At 37.2% G+C, this 20435-nt stretch overlaps 1 protein-coding gene across 3 annotated transcripts in view; it reads left to right on the plus strand.

Moving 5' to 3' along the window:
• The first annotated feature begins 4433 nt into the window (after nt 1–4433).
• The window catches only part of LOC141300083 (dnaJ homolog subfamily C member 13), a 56969-nt gene continuing 40967 nt past the window's right edge, over nt 4434–20435 (plus strand). For all 3 annotated transcript variants that reach the window (XM_073830390.1, XM_073830388.1, XM_073830389.1), the window contains exons 1-5: nt 4434–4587; nt 11060–11140; nt 19623–19698; nt 19933–20082; nt 20302–20343. In XM_073830390.1, coding sequence (XP_073686491.1) covers nt 11073–11140; nt 19623–19698; nt 19933–20082; nt 20302–20343 — 336 coding nt within the window. In that variant the 5' untranslated portion in view covers nt 4434–4587; nt 11060–11072. The remainder of the gene's footprint in view (nt 4588–11059; nt 11141–19622; nt 19699–19932; nt 20083–20301; nt 20344–20435) is intronic.

Consider the following 20435-nt stretch of genomic DNA (forward strand, 5'->3'; position numbering starts at 1 on the left):
TCTCCTACAGTTCTACTACACAGACGTAAATTTACTTTTCCTTCAGCCTTAGGCTTATTAATTTCACTTTTTGGTTTGAAAGGGCTTTTACATTTGCTAAAAATCAAACTTTTAATATTAAAAACAAAGTAGCAAGCCCTAATCGGATTTAAAAAGTAACGCAAAAGTAACGTAACGCATTGCTTTCCATAAAAAGGTACTAAGTAACATAATCAGTTACTTTTTCAGGGAGTAACATAATATTGTAATGCATTACTTTTAAAAGTAACTTTCCCCATAAGTGATAAACAGTGTTTTATTATAAAATGTAAAATGCCTGTAGTTTTGTGTGAGGGGTTAGTTTAGGTGTAAAGTTAGAGGAATTTAGAGGAAACAAAAAATACAGTTTGTGCAGTAGAAAATGAAAAACCTTATGCCTGTGTAATGAACGGATAATGATAGTATGTGGATAGGATGAATGTGTTTGTGATCTCTGACGTTTAAGCCATCTCATGGGCTGTGCTTCTAATATCACTCATATTATTTCAAATAAAATAACCATCAATTAAAATAAAATAATAATAAATAATAACCATCAATTAATTGTGACAGGACCAATAAAATGAATCTGAAAATGCATCAAAGGCTTTCATTTTGTAGGTAAACATGGCCATAGTTAGTGCTTATGCTGACTCATTTCAGTAATAATTGTCAAAGTTGAACATGTGTATGACTATGTGAAAGGTCATGACTTCAGATCATCAGAGGAGCCTTTATGTCCAGCTCTATCTCACCAGAAAAAACAAAACAAGAGTCATCTGCATTTGATTATGAATAGAAAATTCAGCAGTAAATCTCAATATTGCATTAAAGGTTGCCAAATCCATGTAGAAACTGAGTCCATGTTTATTGTTGTCATACACATGTAAAGGCAAACTTTAGATATTGGAAATTAAATAAAAAAAAGAATTAGATTGAAAACTCTCATCAGTCTGATTGACAGGATGCAGTAGTGAAGTTGAAGGAAAGCATGATCTAGTCTGAGACCGTATGGAGTCATATTAGCAAAACCACAATCAAATCTAATCAAGCTGCATTTCTGCTACTGGTTTATCGGATGCGACTCAAGAAATTACATAGTGCTGACCAACATGAGACTGCAGCTAAAACAATCTTATCTTCAACAAAACATCCGTCTCTAAAGCTCATGCACAGAGGAAGAGACTGAGAAAACACTTGTTCTTTCTCTGTAGTCTTTGATGTGGTGGGAAAAGGCATCCAGTGTTTTATTGATTTCACTCACTGAGTCATCATTGGTGGCTCCTTCATGTGATTTCCCTTTGCTTTATCTGCAAAATCGCTTTATATTACCTATTTTTAAGAACATTTACCTGCAGTTTCTAGCATTATGTTGATATTTTACACACTTTTGACAGTGATTAATGTTAACAGTGCTCTGCTGGTGTTCTTCATTGAACCAGTGAGATGTGATCTACAAGTATTCTGGGTTTTCTTCAGCATGTTGGTGCTGTAAACACCACAGACGCACGTGGCTCTGGTTTATCTGATGTTTAAACTCAAGCATGCTGTTCTGCACACTGTTTCTGTACTGGAGAAAGGTTAGGAGACTCTGCTTCTATCTGAGGCTGCATGGCTTCATCTTCACCATCAGGACTGTCTGTGTCAGTAACATGAGATGCAGGTTCAGAGAGAAGAGATCGCTGAGATCAGTGCTAATGCATTTTCATCAACCCTTTCAAGAAAAAGCACATCCAAGTCATTCTGAGCATTTTCTTAATCTTTATAAGACTGAAACCCAGCTACACTAATGATGCCAGAGAAGAACCTTTTTTGTCTAAATGGTTCCATAAACAACCTTTAACATCTGAAGAACCTTTCTGTTTCATAAAAGGTTCGTTGTGGCAAAAGAAGGTTCTTCAGATCATGAAAAGGAAAGATATGGTTCTTAGAACTTTTGACTCAATGGTTCTTTGTGGAACCAATAATGGTTCTTCTGTGGCATCGCTGTGAAGAACCTTTTAAAGCACCTTTATTTTTAAGAGTGCAGGAGACGATCTGTTTTGTAAAAAGCACTATATAAATAAAGATGACTTGACTTGACTTGACAAAGGGACCCACAGCTGCACAATAGTTGATTACACTGTTAGCGTGTGCAATATGAACAAACCTGAAATGACAGCTTCATGTTACAAATGCAGAACTCATTCATTAACAAGTTAAGTTAGCTTATCTAGTGGGTAAGAGGATCAGACAAAATCAATCAAAGTGAAAAACAGTACAATTGTGGTCACATTATTGAATAATGCAGTGCAGGAAGGTGCCTGATCCTCAGTTAATGCAGATATTTGCATGTTCTGGTGTTGTATTTTACCAAGATAAGGACATTCAGGCTAATAATGGAATTTCAAAAATACAAACCAATAGCTAGTACTCTCAAATTGATTAATCCTGATTAATCGCATCCAAAATGTTTGTGTTTACATGATATGTGTTTGTACTGTGTTTTTTCAAATAAACACCGTAGATCCAAGGATGCAATAGTTACATGAAACACAATAAAATGAATTAAAAATTAAAGGGTCACACAAACATATTTTAAAAACATTTAACAGTTTAAAAAAAATAAAAATACATAGCAAAAATGAACAAAATAGGTTTTTGAGTCACTCAGTAGCATGTTTAGGCACCACACAAACAATGCAATTGCATGGGCCCCACAGGAACCACTGATTTATGGCCCCCAAAACTCTATACAGGCCCCTGGAGTCACTGATTGATGAATATAAAATTTTCCAAATATCAAAAACACAATAACCCTTTTAATCCCAGCGGTGACCAAAAAAACAAAATCATTTTAAAAGCTCTAAATGCTTTACTGACTGATGTTTTAGTGCACTTCCTGCAAATATGGAAAAAAAATAAAGGGTCTTAATTAAATATGTGCAATTTCACATGATTAGTGCAAACTGTCACATGACCAGAGCAGTTTATTTCCAGTTTGCACCATGAGACGATGATGACTGCATCTAAGCTCCAAAACATAAGGCTAGTAAAGTATGTTAACATAAAGATATGACAAAGATTTTTGGTGCACATCATCTCTAAGGTGTCTAGTATTAATATATAAATTCACATATACTGAGTTTTGTTGAGTGTGGTCATAGATGGAGTAAACAGTGAACTTAGGTTTACAATATAAATCCAATGCAGTTGTTAGTGAACATTGCACTCAAATGTTACAATGACTAAATATTGCACTGAATCAAATGTTCAAATGTTACAAATTAGTTACAAAATTGATGTTACAATACTGGTAGTACTAACAGAACAATTTGATCATATATAATGCAGTAAAGTAACAATTTTGAAATATGTTTATGATTGTATATTTTTGTCTTTTATCTCAGTATTCCTTTCAATGTTGCGTACGTTTTTTTATGCATAATAGTAACCCTAGTATTTAATCAAAATGTTTCAAATAGCTGGGCTAAGATATATAACCATTTTTATAACAGGAGAAGTATGTTAATTTAGTATACACTATAAAACACGTTTTTTACAATTTACATTTACATTTAGACATTTAGCAGATGCTTTTATCCAAAGCGACTTACAAAAAAAGGACAATGGAAGCAATCAAAAACAACAAAAGAACAATAACATGCAAGTGCTTCGACAAATCTTGTTTAGCCTAATGCGGTACATGTAGCAAGGTTTTTTTTAATTATATAATAAATAAAAAGAAAATAGATAAAGAAAAAAGAAAAAAGCAAGCTAGTGTTAGAGGCCTAAACATATATAGAATACAACAATACAAAACTGCCCTCCAAAGGCAAAGTGCAGTAACTACGCCAACACTGAAAGTGAGAAAAATGCCTTTAAAATTTTTACGCCAGCTAGTCAAACATGTTTCCCATTTTAGCCCATTTTAAGCCTTAACTCCATTTTGACCAAATGTGTAGTTACTGTGCTTTGCCTTTGGAGGGCAGAACAGAGAAGCTATTGTTAGTTAGATTTTTAAGAAAACAAGAAGTAAATTAATAAGTCTAAAAAGGTGAGTTTTTTTAAGAAAATAATTAGAATAGAGTGTGCACACACTTTTCAAAAAAAAATTATTATTTCAAAGGGTTACTAATGTAATGACACATCATTTGGATATTTTCATGTCTTGATAAATTTGGGATTTAACGGGTTAAAAGTATTAATATATACAGTGATTGTAGGCTAAATCTGTTGATATTTTTAAGGCTAATGTAAATTTGACATCTCATGCCAGAGGAGAGAAAAACATCCTGGACATTAGCGAAATAAATGTAGGTTTATGTCTTTAACCCTCCGCTGCTCGAGTGCTGCACTTCCTGTCTGAGCGATCAGCTGACAGACGCATGAGAGTCGCCGTAGTGCGCATGCGCAGCGCCCCGCTGGTGGCAGAAGGAAGATGGCGGCGTCCTGAGTTTTCTGACTGAGGGAAGCGCAGTCGGCCAGTTTGGGCATCGGTTCGGGATCTCTGAGCTGCAGCAGCCGCGCACAACGGAGGGAGGGGGGCAGAGGGACACAACCGAGCCGCTTCTGCTATCACTGATCCAGGTAAACCCCGCCGGAGAGACTCAGTGCTGCAGCGGCCGATCGGAGCTCTGATGGAAGGCCAGTGACGCCTGACAGCGACTTTACCATCAAAATACCACAGTAAACGCGCTTTACACCGATATACCTCAGCAGCCTACAACACCACGACACGACACGACACTCACTACAAACAGAAGAGAAGCGTTCACTATCTCTACTGTCATTGATGTGCTGACAAACTCTCATTAGTAGTAAACTGTGGTATTTGACTAACTGTGGTCATCTTATAGTAAGGTTATTATATGAGTCGTGTTGTAATTAATAACAGCAGCACGATGAGTCGACATCTTTATTAAATGATGACTGACAGGTGTTTATGTGATGAATAGCTTATAGTTAGAGTCCTGCGTCTTTCCACACAATGGAAACTTCAATGAGATTGAATCCTGAGCGCTTTCATTATTAATCTAAGCACTATTTCAGCTTGATCGTGTGAAATTAATGCACTTTTGCTCTTCTGTGCTGTGTGCTGCTGTCAGCTCAAACTGGAAGAATTGAGTGTAAATGTGATCAGATGTCATTGTGAAAAAGTGCAGCTTGAATGATTTAAACCTCCTAACATTTAAAAAGCATGTTAAAGATTTCTAAGATCAGAAACTTTACATTTACTACATAAAATCATCTTTCAGTATTACTATTTTGCACAGCATTACGTTATGGTCACAAGCAAGGAAATTTGTTCTCAGAGCTTTATACAGTTTATATTAATAGTGCATTAACTGTAGTTTGCAAAAAAACATGAATGCATATCATTGTTTGTTATATAATTAAAAAAAGTATCTGTTTTACAATTTATAATTTTGTTAAATTTCATGTCTGTTTTCTGTACAAAAATGGTTAATAATCGTGCGCCAGCAGAACAAAAGACAAATTAAACAAATTATGTAAATGTTTATTTGGTCCTGCAGATTAAAGTAGTTCTGGAGCAATCATAGACTGTCTGATTTACAAAACAAACAAAAAAAAAAAAAAGTAAAAAAAAAAATATATTGCATATATAATGCATGTTATTGTTGTCATATCATTAAAAAAGTATCTGTTCTAGATTTTATAATTTTCTTAAATTTCATTTCTGTCATCTGATGTAAAAAAAAAAAAAAATTTAATAATCTTGCGCCAGCAGAAGACAGACAAAACAAATTCTGCATGTTTCTTTTGTCCTGCAGATGAATGTAGTTCTGGAGCAAACACAGCCTGTCTGATTTAAAGTTCAAACCCAGTTTTGGACCACAAACCTCATTTAGGTGATGGTTTGAACATGGTTCATAGCAGGGCTGGTTTAGGGCACTCAGTGAGGGTTGAGTGTTTCAATAGTACTCTAGTTTGCTTTGTCAGCTTGGTTTTTCGGTTTTGTAATCGTCAGTCTTTTTATTTCTGAGTTTTAGAAGTGTCAGGACATAAGTCCGCTCCGTTGTTTCTCAGGGTTGTGTTGACTCAGAGCTGCGTGTCGTTTTCAGAGGCTCTGATTTACATGGGCCCTGAGCTCATGTGACCCGATCATGTGACTGTCATCCTCTGAACACTGGCCTGTGGACACAGACACACTCGCTGTCGTAAAGCTCACTCGCATTAAAACATTCACTGCAGGAAACAGGCTGAAGTTCGTCGGCTTCCTGCTCAACCAGTTAATATTTTGACAACTCATAATTCATGCTCCTACTTTGTTTTCTTTCATTTTTGCTACATATCAGCCATTAAAATTATATAGTATTTGGTTTTTCCATGGTAAACAGTTCCTGCAAAACTGCCTTCTAAATAATAATAATAATATCTAATTTATTAATAATCACTAATAAATTATTTTAAAATTTCCATTGCAAGTTTTCAAACATTGTATCACTATTAATTTTTATTATTGTTTTTTTTTTGGGTTGCATTATGAGCTGAGATGAGGTTAGTCATGGAGTTGTGTGTGTAGGATGTGGAGCGTGTAGTGATGGTTGTGTAATGTTAGTGTAAATGTCAAGCAGCTCAGTCATGCCTGTCATTATGTTTTATTGAAAGCATGCAGATCCAGCAGCTACAGCTTTATCAGAAGCTTTATTGCAGCATTAGATTGGAGCTTTGGCTTCTTTCAAAAAGGCTTCATGTTTCCAGAAAAGATCAGTTTCAGTCATTTCTCCACTGTAGGACACAGACTGTACAGAGATGACAGAAGAGCTGAAGGACGGTGTATTTTTCTGTGAGTGTATTGATCTACACTAAGAGCTGTTAATGTTGATCATGTGACCTGATCCTGGAATTAGTTTTCCTCAGCTATTAATGCATCACAGCACAATACTGTCATTCCACTAGACTAGTAGATTCTAGATATTCAGTAGGAGCACGCTGGACATTAGAGATTTGAATCTGCTGATTGTGTCTGGATTTGATGTTTATTATGAATTTCATTTGTTTTAATTAGGGATTTGGGCTTTGTTTGTTTATCCTGTTTCATAGATTGAGATGAGTGTATCATCATCCTCCAGGGCTTCCTTTAAATGATTTATAATCAGGAATGCACAAACGTTTTTTTAGCCTGGTTCTCATAAGAGAACCAGGGAATTTGGTTTGGTCCTCATTAAATATAACTTAAAAAAATAAATTAATAATAGTGATAAAAATATAATTGGTCTTTATTTATTTAATTTTATTTTGGTAATAAAATAATAAACAAATGTATAATATGCGGTAATACTATTACATAAAAAAGTATTAAATAAAAGTACAATAATTTTAGAGTAAACTTAAACTAAAAATAAAATGATAATGTCAGTTTCACAGACAGGGCTTAGTTTAAACCAGGATTAGGCCATAGTTCAATTGGGACATTTAAGTACTTTTTTTTTTTATAAATATGCCTTAGATAAAACATTACTGGTGTGCATCTTGAGACGAAACTATTTATTTTAAGATAAGTCTGTGCAAGTTTCTTTTAGTTAAAACAGCTCAGACTTACATTTTACTCTGGGACAAGTCTTAAACCTTGTCTATGAACTTTTTTTAAAATATGAATTTTCATTATTTTTCAAACCTAAAATGAGCACCTGGTTTCCGGGAAGTAGGTATATGTGCTGCTGGGTTTGGTGTGGCTCATTGCAGCCAAAGTCTTGCAGCTGATTGTAGAGCGTCAGTGAAACACGTCAGTAAATGAAACGTCACATTTTTGCATTGTGCTTCGAAAACGGCAGCGAATAGCCTACAATTATGATTTCAGTTCAAATACAAAACCAAAGTATTACAGTTTGTCAATCCAAAATGGTAATTTAACAGCTTCAACCATGTCGGTATGTAAATGCACGCTCTGAACTTATTTACTAAGCGTTTTTTCTCATTTTGGTCGTGCATGCGGACCGTTTATGTGCACCCCTGTCTATAATTAACTTTCTTAATGAATCGGGGAGACTATTCATGGATAAGCACTTCTTGATTATTATTATTGCATTTATGATCAAGCCATAGAGAAAAAAATATCTGTTTGCCAAAATGTTGTGTGTAGTGGACTGTGAAAGCCCTATTAATTTCTCCTTTTTGTTTATTGTTTGACATTTATTTTAAATACACAACTTCTTTAACGTTGAACCTGATTAATGTTTAATTTATAGAACACTTCCCCTTTAGTTATTTTCTAAAGTGCATTCAATCCTCTAGATCAGCAATTGTATATATTTGACTGAACGGAGTGAAGAAGAGTTTGGTTTTATTATAATTTGAAGACATTGAGAGCACATTTACATGGACATGTTTTCAGAGAAGGGCAAGCAGTTGTTAAAACATGAATCACATTCTCATCATGCACTATACTTCTCCAAATGATTTGGTTAAAATTCCAATCTCAGCTCAGAGTTTACCAATGTACAGTCAGTGTAAAATCCCTAAACCTGGCTAGGCAGTATAAACCTATTAAACCAGGAGTAAGTTAACCCAGGATTCCAAGGTTAAATATGACCCAGGGTTAACAGTGTCAGAAAGCCAGAGTGTTGAGTGTTGTGTGATGACTGATGATCTGTAGTGGATCGGGTGCTGTGTGAGCTCCTGTGATGGAGGTGAAGTGGAAAGGAAGGAAGGAAGGAAGGATGGAGTCAGTGGTTTTCAGCTCTGCTGACAGAGACATTCAACCCCGGCTCATGGATCTGACTCCTCTCGGCTCTCTCTGCATTGCTTTACTCTCTGCTCGCACAACGTTCATTGTTTTGTGTGTTTGTCCCATATCTGAGTGAACCTGATCCACTTTTCTACAGCTTCCCTGTCTCTCTTCTACCTGTTGCTTTTTCTGTTGTTTGAGAGACTGGAAAAATTGAGTGTAGTTTTTTCTCTGAATACAATATAAATGTCCTCTGTATTATATTTAATTATAGGCTGCTCTTATGGTTGTCACAAAGTAATGTAAATGATCTAAACTCTGTGAGTATTACCCATAAAGCTTCACTCCCATGGCTCCGGTCTCTAAATCTCTGGCCTGGCGAGTGAGGTGTGGAATCTGTGCGTCCTGTGTCAAGTGTGCTTGCTCACATTTTAGGAAGCTTTAGTTTTTTTTTTTTTGTATTTGCGGTTTGGCTGGATTATCCAGGGTTCTGCCAGCCTAATAAACCTGCCACTGTTTTTATCATTAATGTTGATAATTCACTCTAGTTTTTGTTCTTATTGTGCTACTGACTCTTGTCTTTAATAACTGTATTATTGTAATGCAGTTGTATTAATGTATTCTCTCTTCAGTCGTAAAGAAATCATGTTTTTTGAGGAAAACATTTCAGGAGTGTTCTCAATATAGTGGACTTCTATGGTGCCCCGAGTTTGAACTTCCAAAATGTAGTTTAAATGCAGCTTCAAAGGACTCTAAACGATCCCAGCCAAGGAAGAAAGGAAAGGAAAGGACGTTACGTGTGGGATCTGATCTAGCAGTTATTTTCAAAAAAAAAAAAAGTTACATTTTAACCTCAAATGCTCGTCTTGTCTAGCTCTGTGTATTCCGCTTCAAGCCAGTTAGGGTATGTCGAAAAACTCTAATTTTAATCATCTAATTTTCTCCTCAACTTCAAAATCGCTGGATTTGCTGGTTTCTCTAGATAAGACTCTTCTTCCTCAGCTGGGATCGTTTAGAGTCCTTTAAAGCTGCATTTAAACTGCATTTTGGAAGTTCAAACTCACCATAGAAGTCCACTATATGGAAATATCCACTATATATAAAACTCCTGAAACATTTTCCTCAAAAACATAATTTCTTAGCGACTGAAGAAAGAAAGATGAGAACATCTTGAATAACGAGGGGGTGAGTAAATTATCTGTAAATTGTTGTTCTGGAAGTGAACTTCTCCTTTAAAGGTTGTTTCAGCGATTTCTAGCCTAAAACATAAAATGTCAATTTCAGCTTACCTTTCTTCACGATCCGCTCGCTGCCTGCCCCATAAATTGTCTGTGAAAAAACCGTGTCTCTCTGGTCAGCCTAGGGTCCGAGATATGCCAAAAAAACAATCGGCACTACCAACCTTTCCACAGATAAACAAACAGTGTTCCAACCAATCAGCGTCAGGAGTTTGGTGTTGTGGACTTTCGCTCCGCCTCCCTCACATCCCTGCACCAGTAGGAAAGTCCACAACACCAAACCCCTGACGCTGATTGGTTGGAACACTGTTTGTTTATGTGTGGAAAGATTGGTAGTGCCGATTGTTTTTTTGGCATATCTCGGACCCTAGGCTGACCAGAGAGACGCGGTTTTTTCACAGACAATTTATGGGGCAGGCAGCGAGCGGATCGTGAAGAAAGGTAAGCTGAAATCGACACTTTATGTTTTAGGCTAGAAATCGCTGATACAACCTTTAATAACATTAGTTAGCCGAGTATGAGTTGCTGTGGTTTCAAAATTGTTATTTAGGAATTATGAAATTTGAGTTGTAGATGAGTTTGTTTGTTGATCAGATTTGTATAAACGTGTGATTCCATCACTGTCTCACCAATGGATCCTCTGGAGTGAATGGGTGCCGTCAGAATGAGAGTCCAAACAGCTGATAAAAACATCACAATAATCCTCACCACTCCAGTCCATCAGTTCACATCTGGAGAAGACAAAAGCTGAAACAAATCCATCATTAAGATGTTTTTTATCTTCAAACCGTTGCTTTTGGCCAAAATACAAATCCATGATCCATAATGTTGCTTGAACAGCTGTTTGGACTCTCATTCACTGAGCACCTAGTCACTGGTTTTAGAATGATGACAACATTTACATTTTTGAACTATCCCTTTAACTTTAAAGTGAGTGCTTGAGTAATGTCTAGCAGAAGTGTACATCTGATAGCTGTGCTGTTGTCATACTATAAGAGCTGCTCAGTTCATGTCCAGGTTCCCCATGACAGCTTATGTGATCATATAGCCTGCTGTGTTCATTGAGCAGGAAGTAAATCAGGTTTATGTCGTCTTTGAGTTCCTGACTGTGATCCTCTTCTCTTTTTCACAGGCCCTGCCTGAAGATGAACGTCCTCAAAGAAAACAAAGACTTGGCCTGTTTCTACACAACCAAACACTCCTGGAGGGGGAAGTAAGTGGCTCATTCCTCTCCGTTACTATGAGACGTTTCATTCAGACAGACCCGCTTATTGGGTTTCATGACCTTCGTGTTTCAGATCTCAGGCTTAAGTGAGGTTTACTGTGGAGGTCATGCATTGACTTGCATTGAACACCTTTTTGCTTCTCTTGCATTTTGCATCTCTTTGCTGCTTTTACATTCTATCAGTGGACTTGCTTCAACTTATGAGCATAATGAGCTTCACAGACAACAATCCTGTTCCCTCAAAATACATTCTGTTCTCACTGACTCTCACTTCTGTCTTTCCAAACACTTTCACTTATTTCTGTCCAATCCTGTGTAACTTTCTTTCTTCTGTGGAACATAAATGTGACCCTGGAGCACAAAACCAGTCTTAAGTCGCTGGGGTATATTTGTAGCAATAGCCAAAAATACATGGTATGGGTCAAAATTATTGATTTTTCTTTTATGCCAAAAATCATTACGAAATTAAGTAAACATCATGTTCCATGAAGATTTTTTGTAAAATTCCTACTGTAAATATATCAAAATGTAATTTTTGTAAAATTAGTAAAATGCATTGTTAAGAACCTAATTTGGACAACTTTAAAGGTGATTTTCTCAGTATTTAGATTTTTTTGCACCCTCAGATTCCAGATTTTCAAATAGCTGTATCTCGGCCAAATATTGTCCTATCCTAACAAACCATACATCAATAGAAAGCTTATTTATTGAGCTTTCATATGATGTATATATCTCAGTTTTGTAAAATTTAACCTTATGACTGGTTTTGTGGTCCAGGGTCACAAATATAGGTATTTAAAGGTACATACATACCAATGTAGCACATGAACATTTTACATGCCACTGGCTGCTGCATGTGTTCTAATTGATCACAATGTGCAATTTCAGTGAATAAAAATGACATTTTTTTGGTTTGTTCCTTAAAAAGGTGTCACTCTTCTTTTTGAAGAGATTTGAAGCATGCATGAGTCCTTTGGGTCAGTTGTTAAGCACCCATGACGGCACCCATTCTCTTTCACTTTAATATTTTGCATCTTTTTGTGCCTAATAGAATTTTAATTTAAAAGAGTAAACCATTCCCTTAAAGGTCGACTTTCCAGATGTGGTTTTCCTGATAAAATTAAGATTGAGAATTGAGAATCTGTCGTCGTAAGTCTGTGTCTGTCAGTGTTGATGTAGATGAGATGCAAACCAGTCCGTCTGGACATTAGAAACAGCCGCAGATTAGAAACGACAAACAGGCCATGTCTGCTCTCCACTAAGGCCATTGAGATCATCATTTCCCCTCAGAAAGACTTACAGTTAAGACGAATGCTTGGAAAAACACTGGGATTCAATCCAGAGCAGAGAGTCAAAGACACAGAAAGGAAAAAGTAGCGCAAGAACAGGCCTAACTTTCCAATGATTGGCGAATGATGAGATGATAATGTTACTCTATATGACTGAATGATGCATGTGTGATGTGTGGAGGTCCAGCTCAATGAGGATCCACAGGTTTCTGGATCTGAGTAATAACTACAAACTGAGTAACTAAGCCCAAATAACTAATTACCCATGATCTCAATAAGCCATTGCTTTCTTCTTATGTGTGGCTCAGTCTTTAACCTGTAATAATAATTTTTATTTATATAGCGCCTTTCCAGAGCTCAAGGACACTTTACAATGAGTGTAACAAAGAAGAGAGAGTACGAACAGATGTTGAAAGAAACAGTAATCAAGTAGAGAAACATTAGGTAACAAACATACAAGTCAAATATAACAAACTGGAAATACAAAACAAGACCTAAGAGACAACTATGCAGAGTACAGGTTGATCAAACAGAGTGGTCAGTTTATTAAATCAGAGGTGTAACATTCAGAAAACAAGTGAGTTTTGAGTAAAGATTTACATTCTGAGATATTAATTTAATAATATATTATTATTAATCTTTATTAGAAGAGAGTGAGCGAGGTAGAGAGTTCCAAAGTTGGTGCGATAACACTAAATGATCTGCCCCCCGTTGAAGAGAGGCGGTACTGAGGGACAGCAAGAAGGCCAGAATCGGAGGAACGTAGTGAGCGAGTAGAGATGTAGGGGACAAGCATATTGCAGAGATAAGAGAGAGCTAGACCATTTAAGGATTTAAAAGCAAGGAGGAGAATAGCTCATACAAGACTGGGGTTATATGAGCAGAGCGTTTGTATGAGTTTTGAATATATTGTAATCTGGAGATGGAGCTGGCCGGCAGACCAATGAAAAGGGCATTACAGAAATCAGTGCGTGATGAGACTAATGCATGGACGACAGTTTCAGCATCTTTGGTACTGATGAAGGGACGCAGTTGGGCAATATGACGTAAATGGAAGAATGCAGATTTAGCGGCAGATTTAATGTGAGACTGAAAGGAGAGTGTGGAGTCGAAGATTAAACCTACATATTTGACAGAAGTAGATGTTTTGATGTGAGAGCCAGCAATCTCACAGGTGAAACTGGTAGAAATGTTGCTGGTAAGTGCTGGGGTTCCAATGAAAATGATCTCAGTTTTGTCCATATTGTACTCATTAGCTGTGCTTGTATACTCTTAAAGTTTTTTTTAAGAGGTTCTTCACAGTGATGCCGTTGAAGAACCATTTTTGGTTCCATAAAGAATCATACAGTCAAAGGTTCTTTAAAGAACCATCTCTTTCTTACCTTTTTATAATCTGAAGAACCTTCTTTTGCCACAAAGAACCTTTTATGAAACAGAAAGGTTCTTCAGATGTTAAAGGTTCCTTATGGAACCATTTAAACAAAAGGGTTCTTCTATGGCATTGAAGAGCACCTTTATTTTTAAGAGTGTAAGATCTGATTGAAAAATTTTAGTATGTACAGTGCCTTGCAAAAGTATTCATACCCTTCATTTTTGTCACGTTTTGTTGCAGCAGCATCATGTTAAACTGCTTTAAATTAGTTTTTACCCACATTAATTTACACTCCATACACACATAGACATTTTCTAGAGTCCTAGTTGTTCCAATGGTCTTCCATTATGGAGAATGCTTCTGTCAACCTTCAATGCAGCAGATTTGTTTCTGAACTCTTCTCTAGATCATCGCCTTAACGCAAGTCTGTCACTGAGCTCTACAGGCAGTTATCTTGGTTTTTGCTCTGATCTGCATTTTCAGCTGTTAGACCTTTTCTGAGAGGTGTGTGTCTTTCTAAATCAGACTCATTCAAATGAATTTGCCACAGTTTAACTCCACTCCAAGTGTAGGAACATCTAGAAGCAATATGATGCTCCTGAGATACATTTCCAGTGTCCCAGAAAAGGGTGTGAATACTTATGCAACGGGATCTTTTTAGTTTTTTATTTCTAATACATTTGCACAAATGTTAAAAACCTATTTTTTGCTTCGCCATTATGGAGTAGGGAGTGTAGATTGATGTGGGAAAAAGGTAATTTAAAGTAGTTTAACATAAGGCAGCAACATAACAAAATGTGAAAAATGAAGGGGTATGAATACTTTTGCAAGGCACTGTATATATATCATAGGTATGATTATATGATTTTATCCTGGTTTCATTGAGACTGCGCAATATCTTGGTTGTTTTCGCAGTGTTTGGGGGGAGGTCTGTGTTTTTTCTTAATCATGTGACAGCAGCCACTATGAGTTTATTAGATTTACTAAACAGCTTCTCAGTGTTGGCTCACGTACACACAGGAAGTCTCCTGTTATTGGTCAGCTCTGCTGGGCTCGATGTGGACGGCACAGAGAGCTTTCATTTCCGTCAGACGTGGAGTAAATTATGCAACAACAGAAACTCTAAAATGGTGGGCTGCTTTGGTAAGAAAGGACAGTAATAGATAGCGTGAAGAGAGTTCAGACAAAAATAATCCTTCTGTCATTATTTGCTCACCCTCATTTCATTAAGAACATGCATGACTTTCTTTATTGAACAAAAACACTGAAGTAGGTATTTTGAACAAATGTTTTAGAATCATTTTGGACCCCATTGACTGTGTCAATGCATCCGCCAAGTTTTCATCAGTTTCATTGGCTTTGTCAGAAAATGTGAAGAGTTGTGTGGTTAGGGGCAGATGTTTAGCGATCAGTTTCCAAATAAAAGGAAAGCACCACATGTGTGTGATGAAGCTGAAATGAAAAGAGAGGCCAGAAATGAAAGCGAAACGAGTCCTGACACGTCTGCTCTCTAATGTGGACACGACACAGCTGTGTTATACTGAGAGCTGAGCTCTTTGGGAAATGCTTTCAGTGGTCATTATCCTGCTCTGTAGGGTCACTCACACTGCTATTGATCTCAGCTTCATTCGAGAGCTGGGTGTTGTCCATATGTGTGCTGGATTACTCTTTATAGCGCACAAGACAGTAAAACCAAACTGGAGTTGTAGTCTTGATTGTGTTAGTGTTGTAAAGCTGTAGACAGTGGTTTCTCACAGCGCTGGTCGTGTAGAGAGTTTCCTCCAGCTGTGTGTTTGACTGGATTACGGATTACGAATGATTCCTCTGAAGAGATGATCTCATTCCTGGGTTAACACCTCAGCTGAGCGGATGATGAGGCTTTTGGATAATAGACGTTAAACAGAACGGCTCAATTTCACATTTCGTGTCTGTCTTTGTGTCAGAGATTGGCCAAAAACTCAAGGCTCGATTGTAACATTGGAACTTCTTGACCTCAGTGTTGAGTTTCTGATTTCATTTCTTGTTTTAATCCAATGTCTTCAGATACATTGGCTGTATGTGTACTAGTATTGAATACTAGCATACTCACCATTATAAACTGGATACGGCCTGATATTTTTAATAGTGCTTAGTTTTAGTTTTAATAGTGCTATAAAAATGTTAACATTATGCAAAAAACGTTTTTGAAAGTACATTGTCGAATGTGTGTGTGTGTGTGTGTGTAAGTGTGTGTAAGTGTGTGTGTGTGTGTGTGTGTAAGTGTGTGTAAGTGTGTGTAAGTGTGTGTGTGTGTGTGTGTGTGTGTGCGCGTGTGCGCGTGTGCGCGTGTGCGTGTGTGTGTGTGTGTGTGTGTGTGTGTGTGTGTGTGTGTGTGTGTGTGTGTGTGTGTGTGTGTGTGTGTGAGTGTGAGTGTGAGTGTGAGTGTGAGTGTGAGTGTGAGTGTGAGTGTGAGTGTGAGTGTGTGTGTGTGTGTGTGTGTGTGTGTGTGTGTGTGTGTGTGTGAATGTGTGTGTGTGTGAATGTGTGTTTGAGTGAGAGTGTGTGTGGTATATTTCAAGGGAAGATGTTAAAAGCCACAGATGATGAATAATTAACCGGTCTTGTGACTGCTCTCTGCAGTCTGTATATTGTTCTGCAAGGTCAAAGAGACAGAAAGAAATTGAGTGGCCTTTAACTGGAAATAATGTCATACTGTCATCTATATTTGCAGTAGGGGAAAGTGTGGTGAGTTGTGCCAGTTTTTACTCAAATAGTGAAGCCGTGACAGTAATCCCTCCAATTTAAGCATGTACATATATTTCAGGATGTGCTGCTGCATCCCCGGGAACAATAACTTTGGATCTGAAATAAACTGATTCAGAATTATAGCTTTCAGAAAAAAAGTGGTCTCGTGGCACAACTTGCCCCCAGTGCGGGGTAAGTTGTGCCTTTGGGGAGAATACAGTGGGGTAAATTGTGCCAGTGATTATTTAAGTTAAAAAGAACATTTTAATGTCATGAACTGTAATGCTATATAAAATCAAGACAAATTCAATACAAAATTGCTAATTTAAGGTTTATTTAGATATCGTTACCCTACTAAACTATTGGCATGTCATATTTTCTACTTTTTCGTAAAACACACAAAAAAAACTCAAATACACAATATGTGACCCTGGAGCACAAAACCAGTCTTAAGTCGCTGGGGTATATTTGTAGCAATAGCCAAAAATACATTGCATGGGTTAAAATTATCGATTTTTCTTTTATGCCAAAAATCATTAGGGAATTAAGTAAAGATCATGTTCCGTGAAGATTTTTTGTAAAATTCCTACTGTAAATATATCAAAATGTAATTTTTGATTAGTAATATGCATTGTAAAGAACCTAATTTGGACAACTTTAAAGGTGATTTTCTCAGTATTTTGATTTTTTTGCACCCTCAGATTCCAGATTTTCAAATAGATGTATCTCAGCCAAATATTGTCCTATCCTAACAAACCATACATCAATAGAAAGCTTATTTATTGAGCTTTCATATGATGTATACATCTCAGTTTTGTAAAATTTTACCTTATGACTGGTTTTGTGGTCCAGGGTCACATATATGATATTTGTGAATAATCAGAACGCTGCCTGTTAACAAAATGCTGTCTGTCAATTATGTAACATATAGGAAAAAAGTTACTTTCTTATGAACATTTCTGAACATCCCATTGTGACTTTTGCCACTTAAAAAACTGACAAACGGCAGGTAAATCAAACGCTCATCTTTTCACACAGATTATCCCCTGTGGTCTAGGTCTAGATCACGGGTGCAAAAAACATTTTTTTGAGCTAAAATGTGCTTAGCCCTCATGCCATATGTCTCTTTTCTTAGAGGGATGGGTAAATTGGATGGCTCTTCAAAAGTATGTGATCACATGACCAATTTCTTCTATGGTTTCCTAGAAACAAGGGGTGGCACAACTTCCCCACTGGCACGAATCACCCCACTCTCCCCTATATATATATATATATATATTATGACTCAAGTTTCCAATTCCCAGTTGAACTCAAAATTGGATGAGAAATGTAAAGCGAGTGTGTAAATGATAACGGTGTGTCCACCACAGATATGAGTCAGTTGATCTCAGTGTTTGCTGTCAGTCATCATGAAGGTTGTAAACGGTGAACTGTCGTTCTGTGTGCTTTATCTGTGTCTGTCAGCTGTGTAGATGAGATGCTGATGAAGACTGTCCTGCGTTCACAAAGGACGCTCAGTCAGTGTAAACACACAGACATCATGACCACAGGACACAGCGTTTGGAGTTAGTTCTCCAAAACTAATGTTAGCTTTTATTTTCGGTTTTGTTTGATTTGATGCTCATTCACACTCATATTAGTGAAGTGTTGTTCAGTTCCCTGATGAGACGTGGAGGAGGTTGAATCGCTGACGGAGCTAGTTTCTCTGTTAAGGGTTTAGGATACGATGTCCTCTAGAGAAGTGAACATCACCACTTCTCTTCTGTTGTGTTCTACTGTCAGACACTTCAGTCCATGGATCAGAAAAGCAGGGCTGTTTCTGTGTGAATCTGTGAAAGCGTTGATGTTTTCCTCCTGCCTGTTAAACAAGTGCTGCCTGTTATTCTGTCTTTTGTCCTGTTTTTTGTCATAACACAATGACGGTAATGTTTGTGGGTGGAAGACCAGTTTTCAAGCTGTCATTGCTTTTCGTTTGGTGTTTCTGGTGTATTGAGGATCTCGTTTTTGTTGATGGAGTAACTCCAGACACACTCATAATAACTCTTCATGTGGATGTGTATCAGACAGAATAGCAGTGTTGTGTGTGTTCAGAGTTCACTCATGTCTCATGTCGTCTCCATCAGTCTCTTCTGCTCCAGTTCTCTCAGCTCAACACACTCCTCCATTACTGCTGTGTGTTGACATGAGCTCTGTGTTTGTGGATTAACGCAGTGATCAACCTTCTGCATTTATGCTTCTCTTTCTCCTCCTGCTCTCTCACAAACATCATTATTGAAAACAATGTCATTATTGACCATGTCTGGTTTTTCATGTTGCTGGCCCTCTCTGATCTCAACAAGTCTGCTTTATTCTCCAGGACAGTAGATAATGCATCAGATGGAGGTCCAGTTTGGGAAAAAAGTTTTTTAACAAAATTATTAGGGATGCACAGAATGTTTGGCAACTGAAATTATCTGACTGAAAAAAGCACAAATAGCTGTTTCGGTGTTCGGCAGAATAAATGATAGTGAACAATGAGGTGATGTGATCAAATAGAGGCGTGCACTAATGATCAAACATGTGGTCAGTGTGGAAGTGTTTAAAACTGTCCGAGAAAGACACAGAAATCATTCCAAGCAGCGACAGCGAGAGACTGTTTAGAAGCGCATCGCATGTCTTCATGAGAAGAGAAAGGTTACTGTATGATGACTGAAATCATCCATTAATATTATTTTACTAACTTATTAATTGTAAATTAAATTGTGGTTTGTTGGTAGGCTATAATGTTTAATGTTAAAAATGTTCAGTGTTTAGTAAATATGTTTCAAATTGTTGTTTTGTAATTGTTTTTCGTTTTCTTTGAAAAGCAAGGCAAAACTGTAAAAAGCACATTTTGGCTATTTAATTTATGCAATGGTGAAAAAATTGGCAAAATACATGAAAAACTGTGTTCAGAAATCAGCCTTTAGCCCGGTCTTTTATTTTGTTCAGTTTTGGCCAAGACTTTTAATTTCAGTGCATCCCTAAAAGTGATATATGCAACATGATCTAATCTCAGTGTTTGATTGAGTGCAGTTTGACACTGGTTCTGTTTGTGTTTCTGCAGGTACAAGCGTGTTTTCTCAGTGGGAAGTCATGGAATCACCACATACAATCCCACTACACTAGAAGTTACTAACCAGGTACTTCACTCTTTCATCTGTGTGATTGTTGAATGAAGGAATAGTTCACCCGAGAAAAAAAATCTGTCATTAATTACTCAGCCTTAAATCGTTCCAAACCTGTAAGACCTTCATCTTTGGATCTCGAATATGAAGTTTAACAAAGCGTCACATTAATTCAGTTAAAAGTGTTGTAGATGCTGTTGTCTTTAAGCATTGAAGACGGTGTAATATTGGTTCTGTCATTGCTCTCAGTGGCCTTATGGTGATATCTGTGGCATCACTCCGGTCGGTAAAGGCCAAGGCACCGAGTTTAACCTCACTTTCCGGAAAGGCAGCGGGAAGAAGTCCGAAACACTCAAGTTTTCCACTGAGCATCGCACAGAGCTGCTAACAGAAGCACTGGTGAGGAATACTGCTGTTATAAACACTAACGCAAATGCTAGAGAATGTCATGCTGGGAAATGATGTAACCTGCTTTATTAAAGAAGATTCTGTGATTCTGGTCCTTCCACTTCAACCTTCAGTCCCTCTTCATCGGGTCACAACAGTCTTCATCACAATGACCCCCGCAGTCTCTGTTAACGGTGATTTGCTCTGACACCGTCTCTCTCTTCTCCACAGAGATTCAGAACAGACTTCTCAGAGGGAAAAATCACCGGAAGAGTGAGTTAAAAAAATCCCCCTCTTTATATTTATATCATATGATATAGTTGAGGAATATCACACCAGCAAGAGTTTCTCCCCGATATCTGCAC

This window comes from Garra rufa, chromosome 24 (assembly GCF_049309525.1).
Source record: "Garra rufa chromosome 24, GarRuf1.0, whole genome shotgun sequence".
Lineage (NCBI taxonomy): Eukaryota > Metazoa > Chordata > Actinopteri > Cypriniformes > Cyprinidae > Garra > Garra rufa.